General features: G+C 38.6%; 1 protein-coding gene across 3 annotated transcripts in view; it reads right to left on the bottom strand.

Moving 5' to 3' along the window:
* Window positions 1-19,212, bottom strand: part of ELP2 (elongator acetyltransferase complex subunit 2) — a 49,289-nt gene that overhangs the window by 4,522 nt on the left and 25,555 nt on the right. For 2 of the 3 annotated variants that reach the window (XM_041745922.1, XM_041745902.1), the window contains 8 exons: window positions 16,832-16,901; window positions 15,596-15,691; window positions 15,389-15,446; window positions 14,521-14,593; window positions 6,255-6,447; window positions 4,547-4,668; window positions 2,655-2,788; window positions 2,004-2,117 (listed from right to left, as the gene is read on the bottom strand). In XM_041745922.1, the coding sequence (XP_041601856.1) occupies window positions 2,004-2,117; window positions 2,655-2,788; window positions 4,547-4,668; window positions 6,255-6,447; window positions 14,521-14,593; window positions 15,389-15,446; window positions 15,596-15,691; window positions 16,832-16,901 (860 nt within the window). The remainder of the gene's footprint in view (window positions 1-2,003; window positions 2,118-2,654; window positions 2,789-4,546; window positions 4,669-6,254; window positions 6,448-14,520; window positions 14,594-15,388; window positions 15,447-15,595; window positions 15,692-16,831; window positions 16,902-19,212) is intronic. The other variant, XM_041745912.1, reaches the window with a different exon arrangement.

Below are 19,212 nucleotides of genomic sequence, written 5' to 3'. Positions count from 1 at the left end.
CTACACAGGCTTTCCGCTGAGCAGAGAGTTTGATGTGGGGCTCGATCCCAGGACCCTGGGATCATGACCTGAGCCCAAAGCAGACACTTAACTGACTGAGCCACCAAGGCACCTCCAACATGAACTGTTTCAATTGCTAAAACCACCATCAGAGGTGGGAGAGAAGCCAAAAGGACAGCAGGAACAAAGATTACATTTTAACCAATACAATTATTATCAGTACTAACATGCTTTTGCCAACAAGGAGACAAACTCCCCTGGATGAAATATCTTGTAAAAGACATCTGCTCACAGGTCTCTCTCTCCACCAACCCATCACTTTCATCATGATACTGTCACTTGGAATTTTGACATTCTATTTTGAACAGTTCAGATATATGAAGGTTGAAGAATTCTAAAAAAAAAATCTGACAGAATGAGGTTAGTGACTTTTCAATTATTCAGATATTTTTAAAGAATAGAATAATTTGGGTTAAAAATTAGATTAAAAAAGGATCCTGCTACCTAAGTGAGTGATGGTAGGGAGAAGGCTGTAAATGACAGGTGCTCTAAGCCAGCGCAGGAGGCAACAGCCCAGGTGCAGGGCATGAGGCTCAGGGAGCATCCTGTGCTAGAAAGCAGTCATGTGGCTTTGAAGTGCACTTGACCGTTTGCTCCAACATGGGTTCTAAGCTGAAGTGTTCAAACACAAGATGAGGATACCAAAACACAATCTATAATATCTCAAAAAATCACCAATACTTTTAATCCAATTTTACTACAAATCTACTATAATCACATTCTAAACATCATTATAAAAATCACTTTCATTTCAAATGCGTTGTCTATAAAGATAGCATTATGCAAACAAGCAATCTGTTCAAGTAAACTTTTTAAAAACCTGGTGTGAAAAAAAAAAAAAAAAAAAAAAAAAAAAAAAAAAAAAAAACCTGGTGTGGGGACACCTGGGTGGCTTAGTGGTTTAGCGTCGGCCTTCGGCTCAGGGCATGATCCTGGAATACTGGGATTGAGTCCCACATCAGGCTCCCTGCATGGAGCCTGCTTCTCCCTCTGCCTATGTCTCTGCTTCTCTCTCTGTGTGTGTCTCATGAATAAGTAAATAAAATCTTTAAAACAAAACAAAACAACAACCTGGTGCAATAGTAAGAAACATCAATCTCAAGAAACTACCACAGTACCACTTGGTAGTAAGCACCAAGAAGAGAGATTTGTGTCCCTCTCCATGTAAATGTGGCATAAATTTGCCCGTAAAGACAAATACTCTATGATTTCACTTATATATTGAATCTTTAAAAAATGAAAACAAACAAAAAAGAAAACAAAAACTCACAGGAAAAGAGATCAGATTTATGGTTACCAGATACAAAGAGTAGGGAGAGAGGGAATCAGAGGAAGGTGGTCAAAACGTACAAACTCCCAGTTATAAGGACAAGTATTAGAGATGTAATGTACGACATGATGACTACAGCTGACACTGCTGGATGACGGACAGGGAAGTTAAGAGAGTAAATCCTAGAGTTCTCATTAGGGGAGACATTTTTTTCCTTTATTCTTTTCTTTTTTCCCTTTTTATTGTATCTCTAATAGTAAATGGATGTAAGGTGAACATAGTGTAGTAACATTTCACAACGTATGTAAATCCTGCTGTACACCATAAACTTAGAGTCACATGTACTGATTACTTCTCAATAAAACTCAAGAAAAACTGCCACTAAAAACTAGATGCCGGGGGCGTCTGGGTGGCTCAGTCGGGTTAAGTGGAGCCTGTCTGGCTCCCTGCTCAGTGGGGAATTTGCTCCCTCTCCCTCCACCCCTTACCCTGCTCTTGCATGTGCGTGCGCTCTCTCTCAAATAAATAAATCTTAAAAAAAAAAAAAATCTACAAAAGAACAACTTATTTTTAAAAATAAATAAAAACTCAATGCTTGATAACAAATACAATTATAATTTGCATATTTATAACAAAATCTAATGTGATGAAAGTGAAAATAGTAAGAAAATACCTTTGACTTGTTTCTACACAGTGGGTCCAGTCATTTATTTCTGGAACTTGATCAGTCTTTTTCCAGGTGTATAAACAAACCTTTCCACACTCTAATCCTACTGCAACAATGTATCTGTTTTTAAGAGAGGAGAGAAAAGACTGATTAATTACATGAATTTCTGTTATCTCTGTCATCACTCTAAGGGAAGGGAGTTCTTTACCGTATTTCCAACTGTCCATGGCTTACAAAAGGCTTTGTTTAAAAATGCCAGCTGAGGAGAGAGTGCAGTGCTTCTACTGTGTCCTCATGGAACTCCTCTCCATCATAGGTGCTCAAAGTTTTCCCTCTGTTCTCTGCTGGCAAAGCCCATAAATCAGTGTTTCCCTGGCTGTCTGCAGGGGCTCCCGTTCTACTGAAGACACTTGTTACCAAGAAAGCACCAAGGTTCTGACATAGAACCTTTGAGCCACACTCCCAATCCCCTTTTTCTCCACTCTGAATATCATCGGGTTTGGATGATTTAACAATTCTTATAAGAAACCTAAGCATTATGAAAAAAATAGCAACTCAGAAGCTATGAAAAAGCACAAATCAAAGTATGAGAGAGCTACATACTAAGGAATCAAGTCTTAACAAATATGTAAGACAAAGACCCACTTGGAGACTGACCTTTGGGAAAGGTTAAGCAGGGGGCAGACACTGACGGCTGTCACTGCCCCGCCCACATCCAGGACAGAGGAGCAGGGGCCAATGCTGTGCTCCACAGAGTCATCACTGGAGTCGCACTCACCCCACACAACCACCTAATAGAGACAGATCAAACTCTGTGAAGCTTTCTCTTTGCAAGGTTTCCAGCAATGCATCAAGAGTATCAGTGGCACAGATAATGCAAAATATTCACTCTAACATTTAGAAAAATACCTCATCAACATTTGTGGATGATGTTCCAGGATTTCAGGTATTTCAAGCATCAGAGAGAAGCCACAGTGTAGCTGACACAAGTCTGTGAGACCTCAAATACCTAAGTGTGCAGGTCCCAGATGGACTGCCCTTGCCCAGAGACTGGAGATTATCTAGCATGCTCTTTGATACTCAGGAAACCAGTTCTGATCCAGGGAGAGTCTATCAGTCACATCTTCACCAGGAGGCTCATCCTGCACGTCTCTAAGAAGTTACCACACAATGCATGGGGATCTATCAAACCTGGCTCTTCCTCTATACCACTGAGTCGCTCAGGGAAACAAGTCAGCAGTCAAGAGCACCTAACCATGATGCTACCCTGTGTAAGAAATGGTGTTTCCTTGGAAGCTCATGCCTCCAGGTGGTGTGACTGGTCCCTAAGAAACAGAGAGCAGTGAAGCAGATGACACTTGTAAAATCCAGACCAAAGCAAGACTCCAAGCAGAAGCCTCTGACCAAGTAAACAAAAGTACATTTCTGAGAATGTGTGGTGGATGACACTCTGTCCATTTCAGTCCCGACACACCCTTGAGAGCCACAGCTGGAGCATGCACTACAGCGAGACTGCAGGGGGCAGAGAAGCCCTGCTTCCTCAGCAGCCAGCAGGGCATAGCACATAAGCGCCAGGGAAGAAATGAATAGGCAAATGGACACAAGTAAACATCTAAGAGAAACGGGTTTAGAGGATGACATTTCAGTGATTCACTGGGTGACAAGGCAAGAGCTAGCCCTCTGCTAAGGGGATTTGCACCATGACAAACTGAAGAGGGCAGGAAGAGGAAAGGAAATGCTCAACTGCCTCACCACCTCTGGTCCGCAGGCACTGCAGAAAAAGGAAAGGGCATTAAAGAGTGTGAGAACAGGAGGGACCAGAGCCAGGGTGAGGGCAGTAGTCAAGAACATACACCTAACTAAATTGTTTTGATTTTTTCAAAGCTTGGGAAACACACCCACCCACATACACAAACTGCTTCCTCCACTGAATGAAAAGGCAGTAATTATCTAATGTAGAAAAATTAATTCATAAACGTATGAAAAAGAAAAGCAGCAACTGTTTTCCCCCGTATGTCCCCTCCACCCCCTCCTGCTCTCCTAGTTGGTTAGTCTTCAATCATTTTATTCACCACTTCTCTCCTGCTGGGGTCATCTGAGGAACATCATGTGTCTGAAAGGTTTTCTTCTCAGTATTTGATATTTCAGAGAAATGTATTTATAGAATTTAGCACGAAAAGCCTTTTTATGCATGCATATGAAAAACACAGAAGAGAGCAGCCCCAGTGGCTCAGTGGTTTAGTGCCGCCTTCAGCCTAGGGTGTGATCCTGGAGACCTGGGATCGAGTCCCATGTCGGGCTCCCTGCATGGAGCCTGCTTCTCCCTCTGCCTCTGCCTGTGTGTGTGTGTGTGTGTGTGTGTGTGTCTGTCTGTCTGTCTGTCTCTCATGAATGAATAAATAAAATCTTAAAAAAAAAAAAAACAACACAGAAGAGAATATACAGATTTTAAAAAAATAAGATCAGAAAGTCAGGATTATGTGTTTTCTATCCAAATACACCTGTAGTATTATTTTACATTTGAAAAATACTAAGTTTAAAAAAATTACCTTTTTGTCCCGACTTCCAGTGAAGAAATACTTGCTATCAGGACTCCAATCACAAGACCAAATAATTCTACTGTGCACAGCAGTTACTTTGTTGGTAAAGGCAAAGAGGCTAAAAACTGGGTCTGAAAGAAACACCATACACACGACTCACAAAGCAGACAGAGTTGTCTTTATCTGTAGAAACCTATGGTTATGTGCCAAATCCATCAAGCCCTTTAGCAATCAATTTATTCATGTGGACTTTTGCAACACACTAGGCAGCTGGCCCTCACCAGAAGGCTATGGGCACACAGTTACTCTCCCAGGAGGGAAAGCTCTCTAGTGACACCTTCCAGGTGCTTAACTAAAATTTAACTTATGCCCATGAGAGAAGCCTGAGCAATTTAACTTTACTCAGGAAGTGGCCAGATTTACACATATGGATAAAAGAGTAATGCACTCTTCAATAATGGAAAAAAAAAAAAAGAATGAAAACTTTAAAAAAAATCTTTGCCCTGGAGCGCCTGGGTGGCTCAATAGGTGAAGCATCTGCCTTTGGCTCAGGTCACAGAGCCCCACATCCGGCTCCCTGCTCAGTGGGTAGTCTGCTTCTCCCTTTACCTCTGCCTACTAACTTCTCCTGCTTATTTTCTCCTTGGTAATCTGTCAAGTGAATAAATAAAATCAGGGACACCTGGGTGGCTCAGTGGTTGAGCGTCTGCCTTTAGCCCAGGCCCTGATCCTGGAGACCCGGAATCGAGTCCCACATCGGGCTCCCTGCATGGAGCCTGCTTCTCCCTCTGCCTGTGTCTCTGCCTCTCTTCTCTCTGTGTCTCTCATGAATAAAAAAAAAAAAAAAAAAAAAAAAAATCTTAAAAAAAAAAACAAAAAACAAACCTTTTCCCTTGTTAGATTTCAATGTAAGGTAATAATAATAATAATAATGTAACTAGCCCTCAGGGGGACTAAACCTAAAACGCATAATTACTTATGAAGAGGGAAGAGGAATATATCTATTAACCATAATCCATAAAGATACAATACATTAATGGATATATCATTAGTTTCACATCAACTTTTTATAAAGTAAAAGCTGCATGTTAGGAAATCACTGGTTGCAAAAGAAATCAATCTGTTCTAATATGTATTGTTTAATATGTGTCAGTCTAAAATACAAGAAACTAAGAGACTAGGAATACCACAAGATCAAACTGCATGCAAGTTATATCAATGGAAAAATTAAAACAATTAAACAACATGAAGATATATTAAACACTCTTTAGATTTTACCCAAAGAAACCAGGGTGAGAGAAATAGGCTATGCTCCAACAACACAAAGGTTTGTCGTTGTTGGTTTTTTTCCCGTTGTTTTTAATTAATGTCAGAATATGCCACTCATTCAGTTTTATGCTGGCATTCTGAAACAATCCACAAAATCCATATTTTTTAGATTTCTGTTTCTTTTAACGGAGATGTCTGAATACTTGCCATCTTGACTATATAATCACAAGAAGTCAACTCAAAGATCACTGTGTTTAAATCTTACAAGGAAGGTCAAGTCTTCCTCAGAATACAACTATGAAAGATTTCATGGAAGTGAGACTGTGGCCTTCACCCTGGTATTACTTCTACTCCTCTTCACCGAGTAGCTCCTCACTAGATAAAATAGTAGTAGATAAAATGGACATATGTGTTTCACTAGTAATCTTCCAACTGAAAGCTGTTTTACCTAACTCAGGTGAGATTGTGTCCTGCCTTTTCCACAATGACCAGGTTCGATCTCTGGAAACAGCTAGTAAGAACTTGTCGTTAGGTGAGAAGGCCATCTGCGTGACAGTCAAACTGTGAAAAACTAAATTCTGCACCTGTTTCCAAGATGTAGTGTTCCAAAGAATGATGGCTGCATGCTCTTTCTTAGCTGCCTGGAGGACAGAGATGAAACAAGCAATTTAAGTAGAAATAAACTGCAAAAAAAACCCACATTAAAAATAAATAATATATTATTTCTATGGGTATGTTTTATTTATCTGTATAAATGAGGGAAAAATTCAGAGCAGGTAGATACTACAAGCAGGTGTAATCTCCTGGAAGAAGAAGACTAGGATTAGCATAGATAACTCATCAGAAACTGACACTGCCATCATAATATTTCAATGTTTTATAAGAAGAATACATTTGTATATTAGTTTGTAATTAAGAGTTTAGAAACTTTCACTTCTGGTCAATATGATGGAGTAACAGGGACTGGACTGACTCTTGTGTGAAATAACTAAAAAAAAACAAAACAAAAAAAAACCCAAAAAAACCAGACATAGTGCCTGAAAATAACAGCACTCCAAAATACGAGATATCTGGCAACAAAGAACACTCATCTCTGGGACAAAATGAATTTGACTGGGAGAAAAAAAAAAAGAACCTCACTGAACTCTGTGACAACTTCAAACAGCTAAAGAAGTGTAACTAGAGTCTCCACAAAGGAAGAAAAGAAAAATACTTAAAAAAATAGCTGCCGAAAAATTTCCAAATTTGATAAAAACAATAAACCTACAAGATTCAAGAAGTTCAATAAAACCCAAAACATGAAGAAAATTATATCGAAAATAATCACATTGTTTACAACCAGCAATAAAAAATAAAATTGCAGTTGGAGGGGAAAAGCCCATTACCAAGAAACAAAAAAATTACAGCAAGTTCCTATCAGAAACAATGCAAAAAAAAAAAAAAGAGCTCCATTGTTAAAGTACTAAGAGGAAAACCAACAGTATCTTACCCACTATAAAAATCATTATTGAAAAATGAGGGAGAGACAAAGTCTGTCAGACAGGGAGAAGCTCAAAAAATTCAGGACCAGCAGAAATACATTACCAGGAATGTTAAAGAATATCCTTTAGGCAGAAAGAAACTGGTATCTGTTGGAAAATTTTTTATTTATATCTCTTCAAAAGATAACTGACTGATCACGGGGATCCCTGGGTGGCTCAGTGGTTCAGCGCCTGACTCTGGCCCAGGGTTTGATTTTGGAGTCCCAGGATCGAGTCCCGCATTGGGCTCCTGGCATGGAGCCCACTTCTCCCTCTGCCTGTGTTTCTCTCTCTCTCTCTCTCTCTCTCTGTGTCTATCATGAATAAATAAATAAAATCTTAAAAAAAAAAAGATAACTGATCAAAGGAAAAATGACAAGATATTGAGGAATTTCTCTGAAGAAGTAAAGTGTCCAACAAAACCACAGTAGGGGGAAACAAAAGTATACTTCTGTGAAGTTCCTAAATCATTCATGAAACAATGCAACATTACTTGAAGGCAGACTGTTGCAAATTACAGATGTATACTAAGAAATGAAAGACAACCAATAAAATTACACAGTAGTTATATCTACTAGCCAAACAAAAATAAAACAGACTCATAAGAAGTAATCAATTAACCCAAAGTAAGTAAAATGAAAAAAAAGAAAGGATGGAACAAATAGAAAACAAAATAGCAAGATGACAGATTTAAATCTGAGCATATTATTTATTACGTTAAGGGACATCTGGGTGGCTCAGTCAGTTGAGAATCTCCCTTTTGCTCAAGTCATTATCTCAGGGTCCTGGGATCAAGCCCCACATCAGGCTCTCTGCTTAGCAGGGAGTCTACCTCTCCCTCTCACTCTGCGCTCTCTCTTTCTCCAATAAATAAATAAAATCTTTATTTAAAAAATCTCTAATTAAAAATTATATCTCATCATGGTTTTTTTCAAAGTAAATGGCCTCACAATTGCCACTATTAAAATGGAAGATTATCAAGATGAATAAAAAAGTAAGATCCAACTGTATGCTGTCTTTAAGAAACCCACTTGAAAAAAAAAAAAAGGAATCAGACAGCTGAAGAGTACAAGTGTGGAAAAAAGATACATAATTCAAGCACTTCTCAAAAGAAAGCTGGAGTGGGTATATTAACATTGGACAACATAGATTTGAGAGCACAACATATGGCCAGAAATAAAGAGGATCATTCCATAATGATAAACTAGTCAATTAATCAAGAGAATGTAACAAATCATAAATGTCTTAACAGCAGAGCTCCAAAATATAAAGTAAAAACTGATTGAAAAACAAGTATTAAAAGATAAGCCCACAACCATATAGATCTCAAAAAGCTACTCTTAATAAAACTCAAAGTATAGAGACATAACACTATCAACCAATCTAACATAATTCACATTTTCAGGACACTCCACCTAACAGAGAATCCACATCCTTTTTTTTTTTTTTTAAAGATTTTATTTATTTATTCATGAGAGACACAGGCAGAGGGAGAAGCAGGCTCCATGCAGGGAGCCCGATGTGGGACTCGATCCCAGGACTCCAGGATCATGCCCTGGGCAGAAGGCAGGCACTAAACCGCTGCCACCCAGGGATCCTGAATCCACATCCTTTTTAACTGACATGGAAATTTACCATGTTCCAAGATTACCAAGATTAAATTTCAAAGGATTCAAATCATACTATGTTTTCTGACCACAAAGAAATTAAATTAGAAATCAGTAACAGAAAGATATTTGGAAAACACTCAGTATAAGGAAACTAAATAATAAATCTCCAAATAACCTATAGGTAAAAAGACAAAATTAAGAGAAATTTAAAATATTTTTAGTGAAAATGAATAGAACATATCAAAACTTACGGGATGCCTCAAAAATAATACTTAGAGGGACACGTGGGTGGCTCAGTGGTTGAGCATCTGCCTTTGGCTCAGGGCATGATCCCAGGTCCTTGGATCAAGTCCCACATCAGGCTCCTTGCAGGGACCCTGCTTCTCCTTCTGCCTATGTCTCTGCTTCTCTATGTTTCTCATGAATAAATAAATAAAATATTAAAATAAAAAGCTTCTTTTAAAAAAATAAATTAATAATAATACTTAGAAAATTATAGCACTCAACATCTGTATTAGAAAGATCTGAAATCAATGGCTTCAGCTTTAACCTTATTAAACTAGAAACAGTAGAGGAAATGAAATCTAAGAAAAAAAAAACAGCAAAAAATCAATGAAAAAGAAACAAGAACAGCAGCAGAGGAAAATCAACAAAACCAAAAAGCTGGTTATTTGAAAATACCAAAAAAAATAATTATTTTCCCGATTAATTCTCAGAAAGCTCTCCACCCCAAAAAAAGGTAGGAGAGAGAAGGTACAAATTGCTGATAACAGTTGTAAGAAAGATGACATCTGGGGCACATGGGTGGCTCAGTTGATTAAGTATCTGCCTTCAGTTCAAGTTATGATCTCAGGGTTCCTGGGATCGAGCCCCATGTCCAGCTCCCTGCTCAGCAGAGAGTCTGCTTCCCCCTCTCCCTCTGCGCCTTGGCTTGTGTTCTCTCCATCTTACTACCTTCTCAAGTAAAAAAATAAAATCTTTAAAACAAAAAAAAACAAAAAAAAACAAAGGTAACATCACCAAAGATTCTTTCAATATTAAAAGGGACAGATTTTCTGAAAAATACAAACTACCAAAGTTCACTCAAGAAAAGCTACACACACACACACACACACACACACACACACACAAAGAAAGAAAAGCTACACAGTCCTATATCTATTAAAGATATTATATTTCTAGTTAAAAACTTTGCCACAAAGAAAACTCCAGGATTGGTTGGCTTACTGGGGATTTTTCTCAAAAATTTAAAAAGATAGTAATACAAATTCTACACAAACTCTTCCAGAAAATTGCAGAGGAAGAAATATTTCTAAGAGGCTAATATTACTCTGAAACCAAAACCATATAAAGAAAACTACAAAAAAAAAAAAAAAAAAAAAAGAAAAGAAAACTACACTTCAATACCCATCATATATTATATACAAAAGTTTTAACAAAATTTTAGAAAAATTAGTCCAACAGTATATAAAATGATAATGTACTATAAACAGGTGGGGTTCCAGGAACCCCACTGTTCCAGGAACAGGATGGTTCCAGGAATGTGATGTTGGTTTATTGTTTTAAAAATCCGTGTAATTCACCATATTAATAAACTGAAAAGGGGAAACCATATGATCATATCAACAGATGAAGAAAAAATACTTAACAAAATTTATCTTCCATTCCTGATAAAAACTCTCTGCAGAGGCACCTGGGTGGCTCAGTCAGTTGAGGATCTGCCTCTGGCTCATGAGGGTCATAATCCTGGGGTCCTGGGATCGAGCCCCATGTCAGGCTCCCTGCTCAGTGAGCAACCTGCTTCTCCCTCTCCCCTGCCCCTGCTCATGTTCTCTCTCTTGCTCACTCTCTCTCTCTCTCAAATAAATACAAATCTTTAAAAAAAAAAACAAAACCCCAAAACAAAACCTCTCTGCAAACTAGAAATTGGAGGCAACCTGAGAGAGAAGAATCACAAAAAAGTCTACAGCAAATATCACCTGTAATGGACAAAGAAGGAATGTTCCTGAGGTGAGGAATAAGCCCAAGGATTTCTGCTATTACTATACCATTTCTATCCAACATTAAGACATGCATATGAGGAAGGAAATTTCTTTACTCAAAGGCAACATAAGAATCTATGTGGAAACGCTATAGCATGTATAATAAAGGTACAAATTTAGGAAGCTCCCAGGATGTAAGATCAATATACAAAAAGCAAGGAAGAGATACAAAATATCTGAAATAAGGGTAAATATGACAGAATTGTGTAAGACCTGACACTGAAAACTATAAAACATTCCTAATAGACTTTAACAATGGGGAAAATTGGGTGAGATAAAACTACATATTATCTCTGCAATATTTTGTTAAATCTACCATCATTCTAAAATAAAATGTTTACTGGGACGCCTGGGTGGCTCAGTGGTTGAGCGTCTGCCTTCGGGTGTGATCCTGGAGTTCTGGGATCAAGTCCTCCATCAGGCTCCCCACAGGGAGCTTGCTTCTCCCTCTGCCTATGTCTCTGCCTCCTTGTGTCTCTCATGAATAATAAAATATTTAAATAAAATGTTTACTTTAAAAAATCATCCTGAGAAATTAAAGACCTAAATAAATGAGACAGTGCATTTGCATGTCAAAAAACACAATATTGTTATAATCTCCTCCAAATAACTTTAAAAAGTAAGAAGAGAATTGGTTCCTGATTTCAAGACCTATTACCAAAAGTTACAGCTATTAAAAGAATGTGGTATTGGCATCAACATAAGAAAAAAAGATGAACAGAAGAAAATAAAAGTGTAGAAAAAGACTCATACATATATAGACAGGTGATTTCTGGCAAAGGTGCAAAAGGCAGTAAATAAAGGAGTAAGTCTTTTCAACAAATAATGATGGTACAATTGGATACTGACATGCAAAAAAAACCAACTTTAACCTAAATTCCAGGCCAAATGCAAAGAATGCAAGAATTAAAGATGTAAACATAAAACTTAAAATCTACAAAACTCCTAGAACAAAATATAGCAGAACTTTGTGACCTTCAGTTAGGTAAAGATTCCTTAGACATTACACAAAAAGCACACAATCCAATACAGAAAAAAAATTGGTAAATCAGACTTCACCAAAACATATAACTTCTGCTCTTTGAAAAACACAGTTAGGGAAATGAAGACAAGTCATTGGGAATAATTAGCTAAATAGCATTTATCTGATAGTTGTATCCAGTGTATATAAAGAACTTTCCCAAATTCAGTAGTGGAAAAACGATTGCTATAAAGAAATGGGCAGAAGATTTGAAGATACTTCATCAAAGAGATACAGATGGCAAATTAGCACATAAAAAGATGCTCAACAACACTGGTCTTGTGGAAAATGCAAATTACAACCACGAGATGTTACCCACCAAACTGAATGGTTAAAAAGATTGACCGTGGCATACAAAGTATTGATAAGGGTGTGGAGCTACTCAAACTCCCTCTGCTGGTGGGAACTATAAAATGGTACAACCACTTTGGAAAATAGATTGGCAGTTTCTTTTTTTAAGATTTTTATTTATTTATTCCTGAGCTGGAGGGAAGGAAGGAAGGAAGGAAGGAAGGAAGGAAGGAAGGAAGGAAGGAAGGAAATATGGCATGATTCCACTTATATAAATTTTAGAAGATACAAACTACTCTATCATGACAGGAAACAGATTAGTGGTTTCCTAGGGATGAGGCAGCAGAGGGTAAGAAGGAGCAGGAAAGAGGACTTACCAAGGGACAGAGGAAATAATCTAGGGTTGATGGCTATGTCCATTATCTTACTTGTGGTCGTGATTTCACAGGTATAAACAAACATGTTAAAACTTATCAAACTGTTCACTTTCAACATGCAACTTATAGTATGCTAATAACACCCAAATAAAATTGCTAAAAATGTTAGTTTCAAAGAAAGATACATCTAATCATCTGCTTTACCAAAGAAAACCAAATATGTGGCTGGCATCTTCAAGAAATCCAGCTACCTTCAGGTAAATCTGCAGATTTAAACTTTCCAAGCCACACTAACATCCACATCTCTTTTTTTGTTGTTGTTGTTGTTTTTTGTTTTTTATATTTATATTTATTTATGATAGTCAGAGAGAGAGAGAGAGAGAGAGAGAGGCAGAGACACAGGCAGAGGGAGAAGCAGGCTCCATGCACCGGGAGCCCGATGTGGGATTCGATCCCGGGTCTCCAGGATCGCGCCCTGGGCCAAAGGCAGGCGCCAAACCGCTGCGCCACCCAGGGATCCCCACATCTCTTTTCTATTGTTTATTTAAATATAAAGTACACAGAACAAGTATACAAATAACAAAAAGAAAGCTGCACATTTTTGCTATAAGCAAGCCCATTTGAAAAGGAAAAATAATCAATTATATGACCAACAGTGCCCAAAAGCTAAAAACAAATAAGCTGCTCAACAGAAGCATAGCTATTCCTGATACCACACTCCATTCTTTCCACAGGCCCCTGCCACCAAGGAAGTATTCTCAGTACCATCCTCACAGAGGGACAAGCAAAGGACATAAGGCAGGAGGGGTATATTGATACTTATGATGCCTCTCAACACAGGCCAACAGCAAGAAGCTGCAGAAAGAGAGGAGCCTAGCCACATAGGCAGCTCACATTATCACGTTTAAAACAAGTAAATGAATTTTAGAAAATGTAGAGAAATATGTAGATCTCAGACCTTTCAGACAATCCTCCATACACACTGGCTCCTTCCACAGAGTATGAATATATGGATAAATACTAAATTGTGAGTTTGGGATCATTCTCCCAGGCAAAAGCTTGAAGAGCACTATTCCACAGTGCCATGTGCTAGTGAGCCAGGCACCACCCTGCCTCACCCTGGCATAGGCTGAAGGACTCCATTCATCCATTCACTTCAGTCGATACCACATCTGTTCCTGGAGAAACTCAAATGGAGCGGAGGGCACCTTCTCATTTCCCTGTCTTCAGGGCTCCCAATTATTTCAATTTATTTATTATCTTTTTAAGTCATTTAGAAACATCTGATTAAATACATCAGGCATGGGACTCCTGGGTGGTTCAGCGGTTAGCGCCTGCCTTCAGCCCAGGGCATGAGCCTGGAGTCCTCAGATCGAGTCTCACATCGGGCTCCCTGCATAGAGCCTGCTTCTCCCTCTGCCTGGTCTCTTCCTCTCTCTGTCTCTCACGAATAAATAAATAAAATCTTTAAATAAATAAATAAATAAATAAATAGGGCATAAATCAACTTAAACCAAGTATTTAAAAACAAAAGTGTGTGGCTCAAACAGATTTAAAATCCAACTGCAGGCTTTATTTTATTTCTCTTTATGTAAGCTCTACACACCCAACATGGGGCTTGAACTCACCATCCCGATATTAGGAGTCACATGGTCTACTAACTGAGGTAGCCAGGTGCCCCTTAATTGCAAGATTTTGAAGGGAAAGAAGGGAAATGAGATTGAGAAAGTAAGTTCAGAAAAAAGCAGGTCCCAGTGGCCTTTCACGGAGCATTCTGCCTCTATTACCACAACTTTTAAGAGCCTGAGGACTCAAATAACATGTCACCAAGTAGAATAAAAAAAATTCCCTACCTTACATGCTGAGGCAAGCAGAGTCTTTGAATTGCTACAAGCAACACAAAATATTTCATAACCATGTCCATATCTAAAATTTAAAAAAAAATGCATGATCCCTTTATTAGTATATATACTTATTTTCATGCTGCAAAGTTTTAACATGTGAAAAGAACATCAATCTCCGTAGCATACAATTCTTTTAGGGACATTACATTTCTGTCTAGGCAAGCATTTAGGGGAAAAAACAGAGAGACTGGGAAACAGGCCAGCTTCCTAAAAGTGCTACAACTTATTCAAACAATTAGATTAAAATACATTTCACACCTCCACCCCCACCAGCCAATACAACAAATAAATCCAGGAAAGGTTTTGATGGGAAAACCCAAGGGAAAAAAACAAAAACAAAAAACAGAATAATAAATCTTAGAAGTCCTTTTTAAAAAGGGAAAGAAATGGGGCAGCTGGGTGGCTCAGTTGATTAAGCATCTGCCTTTAGCACAGGTCACAATCGCAGGGTCCTGGGATCAAGCCCCACATTGGGCTCTCTGATCAGGAGGGAGCTGGTTTCTCCCTTTTACTCTCCGTCTGTGCTATCCCTCTCTCTCAAATAAATAAGTAAAATCATTAAAAAAATAAATAAATAAAAGAAATATAATGCTATGTCTCTACTTTAGAAACAAAGACCAATAAAAATCTAGTAAATACACAGTAATATAAACATCTATGTGAAGTTTGATTCTTGTCCCTTATCCACTAAAGATTTTTAGATGGGGGCACAATATAAGTAACAAGAAAGCAAAGGAGAAAATCAAGTTGTGGGGAGAAAAAAAAATTACAAGTTATGACAGCATCAGACCAAATAGATTAGCACAGTTTAACTTACAGTTTTTGAACTTCAGGCCATAAAGTATTCTGCAAAAGATGATCCTCAGTGGGAGGTTCTATAATAAACGTATAGCACTGGAATTATTTTTTTTCTGATTTCATGCAAATGAGTGAATTCTACAGCACTTACTTAGGTCAACAGTGACAGGTATCATACTATGTATACTAATGACTCTTATTAAACCACCTTTTTACCATTTCTTACCAGTAAGTATGGAAGGTTGAAAGGCCACTGGTTGATACTCGAAACTGGTACTAGTTAATAGTCCCTCTTCATCAGAAGGCTGAGAGGCTATATCTCCTAGTTTAAATGAAACACATCAACATCATGAATATAGCCCCTATATTTATATGTTTTGTACATGTCCCAATATCACAACCATCAGAAAGCAGTGGCACTTCAAAGTACTAATTGTACTTCAAAGATGCATCACTGTGATTCCAAAGCCAAGGGTATTTCCATTACTCCAGTATTTTCCAAATTCCAAATGTGTTCCTTGAAGCACCAGTCAATTCCACGGATTCTTTTTTCTTTCTTTTTTGTTTTTTAAGATTCTATTTATCCATTCATAGAGACACAGAAAGGCAGAGACACAGGCAGAGGGAGAAGCAGGCTCCATGCAGGGAGCCCGACGTGGGACTCGATCCAGGGTCTCCAGGATCACACCCCGGGCTGCAGGTGGTGCTAAACCGCTGCGCCACCAGGGCTGCCCAGATTCCTTTTTTCTTTGACCTAACATTTCCCAAACTTTTAAAAAAATCAGATTCTTCAGGCCACCCATATTAACATGTGGTAGTGGTAGTGCTCTATGAAACACACTTTGTGAAAGCTGTACCTATTTCAGGGTCTATATATGGACAAAGTATTTATCATGAAATGTCTGATGGAGAAAGCAGACAAATATATTGTGATTTAAAAAAAAAAAATCAGGGCACCTAAGGGGTGCAGTCGGTGTTCAGTGTCTGCCTTTGGCTCAGGTCATGATCTCAGGGACCTGGGATCAAGCCTCGCATTGGGCTCTCTGCTCAGTAGGGAGTCGGATTTTCTTTCTTCCTCTGTATCTTTCTTGCTTTCACTCTCTCTCAAATAAATAAAATCTAAGAAAAAAAAATCAGGGGTGCCTGGGTGGCACAAGCAGTTAAGTGGCCAACTCTTGTATTGGCAGCTTGGGTTGTAATTTCAGGGTCATGGCATCAAGCCCCACGTCAGGATCCATGCTCAGTTTGGAATCTGCTTAAGACCTCTCTCTCCCTCTGACTCCAGCTCACTCTCTCTAAAATAAATAAATAAATCTTTAAAAAAAATTTTTAAACAGTAATGAACATGAAGTACATGTTATCCAAGTGTATAACTAGATTTTATTTATTTATTTATTTTTTTTTATAACTAGATTTTAAACACCGCTATGGGTTCAAAACTTTTGGACACTAAAAGCCTTACCTTGAAAGACAGCTTTATTTGATAACCCCAAGGCAGGGACGGTAGCTCCTTCTGGAAGATCACTGTCCTGCTGGAATAAAAAGTATTATACATGTTTTAAATACTAGAAGTTGGGATCCCTGGGTGGCGCAGCGGTTTGGCGCCTGCCTTTGGCCCAGGGCGTGATCCTGGAGACCCGGGATCAAATCCCACATCGGGCTCCCGGTGCATGGAACCTGCTTCTCCCTCTGCCTGTGTCTCTGCCTCTCTCTCTCTCTGACTATCATAAAAAAATAAATAAATACATACATACATACATACATACTAGAAGTTACTACTACACCTCAGGCACACAAAAATGTCATGCTCATAAATGCAGAGGAACAATTTAAAGATCACATTGGTGGATATCTGCCCACACTTTCATTTTCTAAACCAACAGATACAATGCTAAGCAATCACTCTCTGAAGACAGGCTGCATTTAACCCCCAACGTTCTACACCCAATCCATAAAGTCCGGCATCCTTTCATCCATGAGCTCATCAAACTCTAACAGCTCAGTGAATTTCAGAGTCTGAGAAGGCATGCACTGGTCTGGTTTCTAGCAAAGAGTGGGCTGAAAATGGCATGCATGGGGCTCTACTTCCAAGAGTCTCCCAAAAACATCCTAATGATGCTCCTGCAAACATCACCATTTCCTAAAAAAGCACGGAGTATTTTCATGAAACATATTTAAATAACTCGGTATCTTTAAAAACATTTTTAGAGTACTGTTTAAAGTGCCAATAATCTATACTATGCAATTTACATCAAATTATAAGAAACTATATGCTAACTATAAAAACTGGCACATGTCCAGATGATAAGAGCATTTCTTACAATTCAGACTTTAATATTCAAAGGCTAGAACTCAACACAAACATGAGCAATGGGAACTTAAGCCTTCCTCAGGAACAATGGTCCAGCATATAAGAGACAGCATGCTTTATTTCAGACACCAAGAACAACAAACCAGCACAGAAAAGAGAAGCAAGAAGCATTCCTACAAACTTATCCCCACATTCAGAATGGGAACAAAACCCAAAGTACAGCAAGAAGCTTTCCAGTCTAGGCAATTTCTGTATCTTAGGACACAGAATTGAGTGTTTACCTGGACTAAGGCTTTCATGGAATCCCAAAACCACATTTCAACCCCTAGAATTGAGAGATGTTGAAACTAACTGCCCTTCCACCCCTGCAGCTCTATATAATAATCCCAATCAAGAGTTCCCTTTTAATCTCATTCCCATTGTCTATTATGATTAGAAACAAGCAGAACAGAATCTTAAATCTTCTCATCATCAAGAAAGCCTGTGTATACTGAGGTGCCCAGTATACACTCAAGGAAATTTAGTTGGAAAGTTTATTTCAAACGACTCATTTTCTTCTTCTTCAGTCTTAACCAGACTGGTGTTAGCTGCCGTGCTTTCAGTCTCCAGGCTCAAATGTATCCTGGTCTCACATAATACTTTCTACCCCAAAGTACTTTTCAGAACCTTCTTTGCTTAGGGGACCTCCTTCCCCCCGCCAACAAAGCCCCCCAGTCTAATTGTGCCTGCCTCCCAAGGTCCTCCAGCACTTGGACTTTCTTCCATTCTCTCCATTTTCCTGGCTATACTACTCTTCATTTGAATAGCCATGGCTACCCCGGTGCTCACTCGCTCACTCCCTCTCCCTTCCTTCCCCCTTCTCCCTACACTTATCCTTTTCAATCTCAGAACCAACTCTGTGACCCAACTCTCAGTGAAGAACCATATGAGGCTCACACTTCTGTGTAACACAACTATCTTCCTAATTTCATACCTTTGAAACTAATTACTTTATAATTTTTATAATTTATATATCATTGGTCTCACCTAATAATTCCAAGTACTTCAACTGCACTGCTCCCTATCCCTAACCTACAGCCACGTGGAAATCTTGAAAGTATGGCCTACTATATATTGTTTTATTTTAAGTACCTGTCACAGTGATGATACATGGTTCCTGCCTTGACTTAATGTAATTCTTTACAGTGTCTCAGGCTACCTTTTAAAGATATTTCTGGTTTTAACATTTAAATTATTGTATGCCACAGTGTGCAAAAAAGGTTGTCAAGCCAATAACATGATTTGACTTCCTTTCTACCCATGAGCTTCCTTTACAGATTTAAGCAAAAATTTCTTAAATGAAGGGGATCCCTGAGTGGCTCAGCGGTTTGGTGCCTGCCTTCCACCCAGGGAGTGATCCTGGAGTCCTGGGATAAAGTCCCATGTTGGGCTCCCTGCATGGAGTCTGCTTCTGCCCCTGCCTGTGTCTCTGCCTCTTTCTCTCTCTCTCTCATGAATAAATAAATAAAATCTTAAAAAAATTTTTTTTTCTT

Source organism: Vulpes lagopus, chromosome 1 (assembly GCF_018345385.1).
Source record: "Vulpes lagopus strain Blue_001 chromosome 1, ASM1834538v1, whole genome shotgun sequence".
NCBI lineage: Eukaryota > Metazoa > Chordata > Mammalia > Carnivora > Canidae > Vulpes > Vulpes lagopus.
The sequence above is the reverse complement of the archived record's forward strand: the minus strand, read 5'-3'. Positions and strand labels throughout refer to the sequence as shown.